This window comes from Mandrillus leucophaeus, unplaced genomic scaffold, assembly GCF_000951045.1.
Source record: "Mandrillus leucophaeus isolate KB7577 unplaced genomic scaffold, Mleu.le_1.0 Scaffold100, whole genome shotgun sequence".
In the NCBI taxonomy this organism is placed as follows: Eukaryota; Metazoa; Chordata; class Mammalia; order Primates; family Cercopithecidae; genus Mandrillus; species Mandrillus leucophaeus.
Genome location: NW_012098099.1, coordinates 5,315,205 through 5,326,504, shown reverse-complemented (window position 1 = coordinate 5,326,504; position 11,300 = coordinate 5,315,205). Strand labels below are relative to the sequence as shown.

Below are 11,300 nucleotides of genomic sequence, written 5' to 3'. Positions count from 1 at the left end.
TGTTGACCCTAAGGACACTCCCTCAACTACTTCCTGCATGTAAATCTCCATCTCAAAGTCCACTTCCCACAACCTCAACCTAAGGCAATACTGAGCACAAAATCCAGAAACACATGCAAGCATGTATGTATAATAATTTTGCATATAAAGAAGTAGTTTACTTCAAAGCAGTGGAGAGAGGATGGACACCTCATCAGTGTTAGATTACACACAACACCATTTTCAAAAAAAAAATTCAAGGTTAGATTCCTACGCCACACTACGCATCAAAACTAATTCCAGATAAATTAAAAATGTAAATATAAAAAAATTATGATTATAAAAATGAAGTTTTTTACATGTATGTATAAAAGACATAAAAGATTCATAGATATATTTCTGTATAAAAAAATACACAGACATCATACGCAAAGCTAAAGGGCAAACAACTGGGGAAAATGTTTCATTACATAGCATTATATTAATATCCAGTATATAATAAATGAGCTCTTATAAAATTTTAATAGAAATATAGATAAAAGGCATGAATTGGCAATTATTTTTAAAAGCAAAAATGTATTATATGTATATGTATGTGCGTTATATACACATATATAGAGAACACTAAAATATATATATAATCAATGAATGAAATACATCATATGACTTCAATTTCTTTGTCTATCCAATTAACAAAGATGCAGGTAAATAAATAGTTTCGAAAACACTGCTGGTGGATAGTTCAATATCTATCTTGAAGGACTTTTGACAAAATCATTAAAGTATATATTCTATTGAACTAGAGTTCCACATTAACAAATTTATAGTTTTGCAAGGAGGATAAAGGAGAGGCCAAATGTCATCTCCACTTGCTGAACTGGGCTCACCTTCCCTCTACCCCCACTCAAGAAAGTGCACTCAATTAAATGAGGATAAGGAAGAAAACATTTAACAAATGACATGTAAAAGTAACAGAGCTCCCTTAGCATAAACCCTACAAGCACACCAAATCTAGTTTTTGTATTTTTTAAACAATGCAATCACAACAACAGTTCCCCACAGAATTAAAGCCTTCTCCTCAAAATCAGTAATGATCTTTTTTACATATTTCTCCACAAGATACATATTTTCTTTATTTTTTTTTTTTTGTTTGTTTGTTTTTTGAGACAGAGTCTCGCTCTGTCGCCCAGGCTGGAGTGCAGTGGCCGAATCTTGGCTCACTGCAAGCTCCGCCTCCCGGGTTTATGCCATTCTCCTGCCTCAGTCTCCCATGTAGCTGGGACTACAGGCACCCACCACCTCGCCTGGCTAGTTTTTTTGTATTTTTAGTAGAGATGGGGTTTCACCATGTTAGCCAGGATGGTCTCGATCTCCTGACCCCGTGATCTGCCCATCTCAGCCTCCCAAAGTGCTGGGATTACAGGCTTGAGCCACCGTGCCTGGCCCATATTTTCTTTTAAAAAATTAAATACAATTTAATATATTGACTAATATCTTAGATTTAAAATCAGCATTTAATACAAAAAAGTTTTACAAAAGTGAAAAGTCACAATTGGAAAAAGTGCCTTACCTCAGGGTAAAGATTGAATCTTTTTAACGTATTAATAACAAGAGGGTATTCAGTCAGTTTATCATTCATAATCATCCATACTCCATTCAAAAATGAGGGTGCTTCCACAATAGTCTTGAAATAGGAATAATATAGTCCCTGAAATAAGGATAAGCTCAGTTAAAATAACAATTATGATGCCTCTTCTAAGCAAATACACTGTTTTCGAAAAACAAAGCAATTAAGCAATTAACAGCTATTAATACAATGAATTTCACAGGTTTCTGATCACTGATAAATCCTAAAGTTGTGAAAAAACTATGTATTTTCACATAAACATTTCTTAGTTGAAATAACTGAATGCAAAATAGCTTCAAAAAGTTTCAGCATTTACAAAATAATACAACTCAGCATACTTCAACTTAGAAAATCCTATTACCCATACCAGTATAACTGGTAGAAAATGCTATCTTACGAATAGAGTGAGTGGTTTATTATGGAATTAAAATTTATCACGAACCAAGAAATCTCAAGCCAAAAATGTTCCTCTAACTGCTTATTTTAATCCCCAAAATGACACTATCAGTCATTTTTCCTCTGGATTTACATGCAAAAATGCAAATATGTTGAGAAGGTTATACACTGATGTATTATTACATATGAATTTCACTCAGGTGCCACCTAATTTTACAGATTATTTTCCCTCCTATCAAATCAGCATAAGGTAAGAACCCTGTGGGACTGGGGATGAGGGTGGGGAGTGGTCCTATTTTGAAGAAAAGAGATAGTTTTTTAGCTTGGCACACTACTTTGGAAAGATAGCAAGAGTGGAATAATACGTGAGACAAAAAAACAAGAAAATACTAGAAGCCTAACGGGGAGTCTACGTGGCAGTATGAGGGAAGACAGAGAAACACAAGATAAATCTACATCTTGTATTTGCATCTTCAGTTTTGCCTGGAGCTGCTCTGGTAGCTGCCAAAGTTTAAACTGGGTTTAAGACTCATAAATACAAAAGTGATATGCATACCCAGAAATTTATTGAAAAAGAAAAAAATGGTGTTGATACTCCGATGTATTAGCTCTAATATCACTATTTTTAAAATTATGTTTCCTTGTGTACTGATTTGGATAGTGTCCCCTAAAATTTCATGTCCACCAGACCCTGTGGATGTGATCTTATTTGGAAATAGGATTCTTGCAGACGTGATCAAGTTAAGATGCGGTCATATTGGATTAAGGCGGACTCTAAACCCAACACAACTGGTAAATCTAAATAAAGAGGAATATTTGGCCTCAAAGCTACAGGCACACAGGGGAAAAGGCCGTGTAAAGATGGATCAGAGATTGGGGTGAGGCATCAGCATGCCAAGGAATTCCAAGGATGGCCAGCAACCACCAGAGGCTGACAAGAGGCAAGGAAGGACTCTCCCCTCCAGCCTTCGGAGACAAGAGGCCCATCAACACCTTAACGTCCCACTGCTAGTCTTTGGAACTGTGAGAAAATACATTTCTGCTGTTTTAAGCCACCTAGCTTGTTGTACTTCTTTATGACAGCCCTAGGAAACTATATCTTCCTTCTTTTGTAGGTTTGATTTTGGAAACATATGCTTAATTATAAAACAAAAATGTAAAACTACCTGAATATCAAAATAAAAATGAAAGAAAGGAATGAACTATTTATCAACTTGGGAGAAGATTTCAATTAACAGTAAGATATTGTAATTTTACTGTATATCCCTAGTGGACTATACCCTAAGGTTAAAATGGAGCCCAGGATTTCGGCAGGACTGGTTTCACAAGTTACAGGTCACAAAGACCCTACTGATAATACAGGATGCGGTAAAGAAGCCGGCCAAAACCTGCCAAAACCAAGATGGCAACTAAAGTGACCGCTAGTCATCCTTATTGCTCATTATAATACATTAGCATACTAAAGGAAACTCCCACCAGCAGCATGACAGTTTACATGTGCCATAGCAACCTCTGGAAGTTACCCTCTATGGTCTGAAAGAGGGAGGAACCCTCGTTCCAGGAATTCCCCTCCCTGTTCTCAGAAAACTCATGAATAATCCACCTCTTGTTTAGCATATGATGAAGAAACAACCTTAAAAACAATCAACCAGCAGCCCTCACAGCTGCTCTGCCTGTGGAGTAGCCACCCTTTCATCCCTTTACTTTCTTAAGATAAACTCATTTTCACTTTACTCTGTTGGCGCATTCTTGAATTCCTTCCTGCCCAAAGCCAAGAACCCACATGGCCTCCTGGGCTGAGACCCAGTTCTGGGGGTTGCTCTGTGCAGAACCGCACTGCACGAAAATCTTAAACTCTTTTCAGTAATCATATTTTTAATGATACCTTTGGTACTTTTATTCCTAACAAATCAATAATTTGAAACCAAGATTCTCAAACTAAAAAGATTAATATCAAATAAGTAAAAAAACTAATCTTCTTTCCATTTAAAAAATTAATACAAATTCTTGATTTATTTTCTCTTTAAAAAAATTTTTGTAGCCTAATTCTGTTCAGTAAAAAGGCCAAAATACAATGGCCAATCTAGTAGCAATGAGCATCTGCCACTGACAGGAATGGTGGCTCATTGGAAAACTGGCTAATGCTAGGTCTGAGAAGAAAATGTCTTGTAGTACCTGAAAGTAAGGAACCTATGGATACTAGTGAGGTCACATCAAGGGCAAACAGGGAGAGCTGCAAGGGCTTTACTAGCTAAGGACAAGAAAGTTTACAAAATATGTTAAAATCCATCATGTCATAATGATACTCCAAAAGAAGGTACTCCATTGATCACTACTAGAAGATGCTAGGGAAGCTACTTATTTTTCTGAAAACTGGTAAATGAAAAGAAAGAATAAAGCATTTTCTTGTCTTTCCTCTATGAAATATACCTCAGAGAGAAATCAAAAAGTATTGTGCGAAAATAAGAATTATAGCTAATAAGTGTAGGGAAAAAAATGATAGGCTAGGTATCACAGCTGAAAAGGATAATGAAATAACTAACCTAGGCTGATGGCTAGGCTATAGGAGGAATCAGCATCACAACACCTAAAGCCAGTGATCAATCTCAACATCACAGAAAGCGAGACAACCAGATATGATGTGCCTCTTGGCCTGACACAATAGAAGTATACAGCATCATCTAGGAAGTATTCCTGCCAGAAAAAAAGTCAAATCTTCTGATCCATAAATGTTCAGGAAACTTGGGATACAGGAACATAACTGAAGAATGTGGATTATTGTGGGTATAGGACAAATTACCTGGATTTCTCAACAAACAAATGGCAGGAAAACAAAACAAAACCAGGTAAAGGAATTCACATACTGAAAGACTTAAGATACACATCAACTAAATGCAATCTGTAGGCACTGTTTGGATCCTGTTCAAACACATCAACTGTTTTTCTTTCTTTCTTTTTTTTTTTTTAAGTGCCAAACAGGGCATTTAAATACTGATTTCTATTTGATGATATTAAGGATGTTGTTAAATGTTTTCCAGTTATGTCTTGTGCCATGGTTTTGTGCCATAGTTAAAACAAAGTCTTATCTTTAGAGACACTTATGCACTTAAGAAAGTATGAAAGCATGAAATGATACAATGTCTGGGATTTCCTTTAAAAAGAGATAGTTGGCTCACACCTGTAATTCCAGCACCTTGGGAGGCTGAGGCAGGCAGATCACAAGGTCAGGAGATCGAGACCATCCTGGCTAACATGATGAAACCCCATCTCTACTAAAATGGTGGCAGGTGCCTGTAGTCCCAGCTACTAGGGAGGCTAAGGCGAGAGAATGGCGTGAACCTGGGAGGTGCAGCTTGCAGTGAGCCGAGATGGCGCCACTGTACTCCAGCCTAGGCGACAGAGTGAGACTCTGTCTAAAATAAAAATTAATAAATAAAAATTAAAATTAAAAAAAGACGTAGTGAGTGGGGGTGTAGATGAAGGAAAACCGGCTGTGGCTGTCAGCTGTAGAAGCTGGAGTATCCACTCTTTCTACTTTGAAACATCTTGAAATTTTCCATAATAAAAAATCTGAAATGTTTTTAAATTCCTAAAGTACTATGATGAAATGCCAAATAAAAACTAACCATTTCAGTGCGAAAAGCCATCTCCCTTTCCAATGTTGAGAGGTGAGAAAAATGACGGTCATTTTCAAAGAGGTGTGTTATATGGCTCCTGGAAAAACAAAACAAAGCAACAGTGTTAAAACTTACACTGTAAGTATTATTTTTTAAACTAAGCTAAGAGCAAAAATAAAAGCATCAACTAACTTGCAGATAATTTTGTAATAAAACTCAAATACAATAGTATCTATATTTGTTTTCCACTCAGTATGTATTGCATTTATACTAAAATTTCCCTCTATAAAAAAATCAAATTAGATTTTAAAATTAAAATGAACCAGAATATTTTCAGTCAAGTACAAGAAAAGTATAGATTAAACTGTAAATGTCATTGGGTTACCATTTTAGAAACATCTAATGAAATTTATATTTCTATCTAGAAGATTAAAAAATTAATCTTTCTCTCACCATGAACATATTAATATTGAGTGGAGTCTCAAATACAGCCTCTTTAATAATGAATCTCTTTTTTATTAAACAATTATATTATTCTGACCCTGATTTATCAATTAAACTAGTTTTTCAGACTATTGTGTTACATGTAATATATATTCATACTGATCATGCTGAAATTATTCCTTTAAATGTATGGGAAATAGCTTTAGTAAGTTATAAACATCTGCATAAAATACCATAGGAGAAAAAAATCTTACCAGTGCAACACTGCTGCAAAAGCAGCTGTAAGAAAAAAGAAATTTAAATTAGAATTTTAGCATAAACATGTTCATCTTACAGAAAAGCCATTTCAAAGATAAGCATTTCAAATATTGAAATGTGTAAAAAAGAATACTGGCTCTTCAACAAAAGCCCCAGGGCTACGTTTAAAATTGTGATTGACTGGCTCATAAGGGAATTAAGCATACAGTCACCATTTTCATTCACTCACTCATTCAACAAAATATATGAGGGCCTAATATCTGCTAATAGACAGAAACCATTAGATGGAAACTATCGCTAACAGAACTGAGAGAGGAATGGAATCAACAGGTAAAGATAACTCAGAATAAAGAAATATGGTGGCTTAGGGGTACAGGATTGGGGGTGGGAGAAAAAAGGGAACTACCGCTTCTGATATACTGCTGCAATGCCTGAAATTTTATGACAAATCTTACCTGTGTTTTTAAACCAATTTAAAATGAATTGAGTAAAGGAGAAAAAAAGAAGAAAAGGTAAGAGAGAGATAACAAGCTAGTAATAAAAATCAGTCTCATATGAGAATCAATACCTTGCTATCTGTCCAAGTAGAAAGAACATACTAAGATGAACCTGGAAGACACAATTAAATTTTCTTACATCACAAGATACAGCTGATGGCGGGCTTCTGATTAAATAAGTCTTAACTAAGGAATCAAACTATGAAAATACTCTTACAAATGAAACCCAAGCCAGGTACAGTGGCACGTGCCTGTCGTATCCATTACTGGGGAAGCAGAGGCAGCATCACCTCTTGAGCCCCGGATTTCAAGGCTGCAGCAGTGTGCTATGACTGTGACTGTTAACAGCCACTGCACTCTAGCCTGGGCAACATAGTGAGACTCTGTTTCTCAAAAAAAAAAGAAAGAGAAAAAGAAGTAGTAGGAGAAAGAAGGAGGAGGAAGAGAAGGAGGAAGAGGAAAGAAGGAAGAAGAGAGGTGGAAGGAAGAATAAGGAGGAAGAGAAAGAAAGAAAAATGAAAACCAAATAGATCAGATCTTACTGTTTTATTCTTAAAGTTAGTTATATTTTTTCATTTAAAAATCCATTTTGCCTTGGAAACACAAATAGTTACTTCTAGATAATTGAAGTTACAAATATCTAACTTAGTTTGCCATTTGATTTTTAAAAATAAGATATATTCATCTTTTGAAATTTTAAATTTTTTTTCTTATTAACGAAACTACCATTTGTTCCTTTTAGTTTCTGTCTTTAAAAATTTCATCTGCCAGGCTCATGACTATAATCCCAGCTACTCAGCTGGAGGAAGTAGGGGGAAAAGCTGAGGACAGGAGTTTATATCAAGGCTGGGTAACACAGCAAGAGCCGGTCTTTACAAAGCACGCAACTATCGTCCCAGCTACTCAGGAAGGCTGAGCTGGGAGGATCACTTGAGCCCAAGAGGTTGAGGTTGAGGTTGCACGCTAGCCTGGATGACACAACAAGACCCTGTCTCTAAGGAAAAAAAAATCATCCTAACATAATAAAATTTGGTCTTTATTTTCACAATGATTCAACTATCCTTTTCTGAATAAATTATTTTTCTCCTATTGAACGTAAATGCAACCTTTATCATACTGAAGACTTGCCATGCTTATACTTTGGTAAACCCTCTGAGGTTATAATTGGATTTTCACTTACAAAATTAATTAATAATTAATTTTACGTGTTTACAATATAGAGCCTTCAGATCCATAAATGTGGTGTGCGTATATATATGTTGGATATATAGGTATGTGTATATATACAACATATACCTTCAATTGTTCAAATTGTTTTTCGATAGTACTTGAGAAAAATTCTACAGATATTGTTAACATATTCATTTCTTATGAAATTTCTCCTGTGAGTTTAACAATTTTTTCTGCTAATATTCATAAAATGTTTTTTATTATACATTACTGGATATTGTTAAGGTATTTATTTTTGAAGAGTATTTATTTTGCAATGTATTTATTTTTAGTTCATTTACTAAACTGTTAATTCATATAGTTTTTAAAACTTATCTTCAATTCTCCATTTTATTTTGTTTCTGAGGAGTCTTGCTCTGTCACCCAGGCTGGAGTGCAGCGGTGTGATCTTGGCTCACTGCAACCTCCTCCTCCTGGTTTCAAGCGATTCTCCTGTCTTAGCCTCCTGAGTAGCTGGGATTACAGGTACATGCCACCACGCCTGGCTAATTTTTGTATTTTCACTAGAGACAGGGTTTCGCCATGTTGGCCAGGCTCGTCTCACAGGTGATCCGCCTGCCTCGGCCTCCCAAAGTGCTGGGATTATAGGTGTTAGCCACCACACCCGGCCCTAATTCTTCATTTTAAACAATACTATTTAAATATAATAATTTTGTTCCTGTTTTATAATTTCACTATTAGTTTCTTCTTCCTATTTGACAAAAATAAACTTTTAGAATATTACTGAACAATTCTGGTAAATGGGGGCACTCTTGGTGTTGGTGGTAGAGTGGTGAGCATAGCTGCCTTCCAAAGGGGGCATTCTTGACTTCTGCTGACTTTAACAGTAATGCATTTCCTATTATGCCATTAAGTTGGCCTTTGACCTTCACAATTCTGGAGTGCTAACTAGGATCTGTCAAGGTCATCATCCCTCTATGTCCTTAAAATACCTCGCTTTCTCAGAATAAGGATGGGAGGTGAGAGAGGTCTCTGGTGCCTTTTAGACAATACACAAGGACAACACTTGGGAGTTCCTGACATTCTTTCACAGTCTCCAGGGTCCATTCATCATCTGCCCAATGTTTTGAATTCCTTTTTGCATTTCAACTTAGTAATAATAACGATGAAAACAACGGAGCTAACACTTGAATGCTTATTACACATCCAACACTTTATAAGTACTTTACTTGTACTACCCAAATAAATCCTCACAACTACCTTATGTCATATGTACAAATATTTCCACAGTATGCAGACTAGTTGAGACACAGCGTAGCTGAGTAACTTGCATAAGAATGCACACCAAGTAAACCCAGAAAAGGAGGCTGGACTCAGGAACTCTGACCTGCACTGCATGGCTGTTGTAGAAAGAGGATGGAACAGATGAAACAAAAGCCTAGGTCTACTTACCCTAAAGTATTCCTACTCTCCCCTCCTTTTTTTTTTTAATCTTAAATATAAAAGAAAAAAATGCTGCAATTCATCTGTTGACATAGGAAGTATATTTTATAGAGGCTATTAATTTTGTGTAAAATTTGGAGATATATTTTACTTAAAAATTGAAATACATTATACATATGTATGTCATTTGAACATCAAAGTCCCAGTAAAGCAAATACTGAGTTGTGAGCATGTAACTGAAGAATAAAAATGGAAAATGACAAAAACTTCTGAAGGCACCCCTTAAGAGCTTTCCTTGCCTTCTTGCCTACAGAAAATAATATTTTAAATTATTTTCTCTAAGTTTATTCCAGTGATTATCGACATTTTTGAGAGTCTAACAAAATTGGGAACCCACTTTTTTCCCACTTAAACACATACGCCATTTTTTGGCATTCTAAGGAACCGAGACAAATACGGCATTTTAAAAAATCAGAACATAAAATATATTTTTTAAAAATCCAAACCTATTCTGTTAAGAAAAAGGTGCTCAAGGAAAGAAGGTTTGCTATGTAATCTAATTCAAAAAATCGCAATCCTTATGGCTGAGAATTTTGTAAGGTTCATGATTTTGCTGGAAGCACAGAAATTACCTACAATCTAAAGTTAAATTAGACTCTCCAGGATGCTACATTAACTCTTTCTGATTAAAGAAAATTTCCACCAGACTATATGACACATTGTATCAATTTTCAGTCTTATGGGATTTGAGAGGACTCTACTGAAGATTATTCGTCTCATGTTAATTACACTCTTGTTTAAACAAAACAGATTGTAACTCCCTGAGGGCAGAAACAATGTTTACCAAACTTTACTACAGTACTTATTAGCACAAAGCTGAGCATGCTCAAGTGTTTGCTGAATTAATGCATAAAGCTTGATATAATTAAGGGGAGGAATGAAATAATACAAAATCATGTCCTAATAACCTCAATTGAATATATTTTGATAGATACACACACACGTGTGTCATCCTTTTTCACCAATGGAGCAACCATTTATTTTGTGCAGATTAGATACCCGGTCTATAGGCAGCCAGCTCCCTCCCTTCTTGCAGCGGGAGGAAAGGATGAAGACATTGAACAGACAATCCTCCAAGTCCCCAAACCTCATTCCATCTCCCACCAGCACTCGGGCCCCCGCCTGCTCTTACCTCCTCCCTCTTCCAATTACCCCAAGCCGGGGCCCTTCCTAGACACTGTCGTGAGGGTCACCGGGAAGTAGCAATGCTGGGATCTGTAATTTTAAGATTCCCCAGTTGAGTCTAAGGCAAGCTAAAGTTTGAGACTCACTGTCCTTTCTCTCTCTCCTCCCCAAGGTTTGAGGGCACCATGAGGCCAGGGTGGGCTTCTCCTCGTGCTGCTCTGTAACTTGCAGTCTGCTCTCCCACAACCGCAGCAACCAAGGTGTGTTCCTGACCACAAATCAACGTTCCCATCCAGAAGTTAAAAAAAATACTTTTTATCCTCTTACACGTGTACTTCATAAATACTATTTGTCTTAAAATTCACAAAGCACCTTCACAAAAAACTTGATTTTCACAATAACCTTGTGAGTATTTATTAGCATTTTACAAACGAAAGAGTGGGCTTCTAAGAGGCTATTCCCCGCAAGGCACATAGCTGGTAAGTGGCTAGAGATCACTGAACCCAGGTGTCCTAATTCTCAGCCTGAGCTCCTTCCACCATGACAGAGCTGCCTCCTTCCCTATGCTGGGCATTTAATGACCTTGTCTTGTAACAATATTTATATGAATAAATGTATTCTTTTTTTTTTTTTTTTTTTTGGTTGGAGTCTCGCTCTGTCTCCCAGGCTGGAGCGCAGTGGCGC

At 36.4% G+C, this 11,300-nt stretch overlaps 1 protein-coding gene across 1 annotated transcript in view; it reads right to left on the bottom strand.

The window, feature by feature from the left end:
* The window catches only part of DPY19L1 (dpy-19-like 1 (C. elegans)), a 117,932-nt gene that overhangs the window by 92,050 nt on the left and 14,582 nt on the right, over positions 1-11,300 (bottom strand). Inside the window, exons 2-4 of the mRNA XM_011973072.1 lie at positions 6,318-6,342; positions 5,629-5,716; positions 1,550-1,687 (exon numbers count right to left, since the gene is read on the bottom strand). Of these exons, the coding sequence (XP_011828462.1) occupies positions 1,550-1,687; positions 5,629-5,649 (159 nt within the window). The 5' untranslated portion in view covers positions 5,650-5,716; positions 6,318-6,342. The remainder of the gene's footprint in view (positions 1-1,549; positions 1,688-5,628; positions 5,717-6,317; positions 6,343-11,300) is intronic.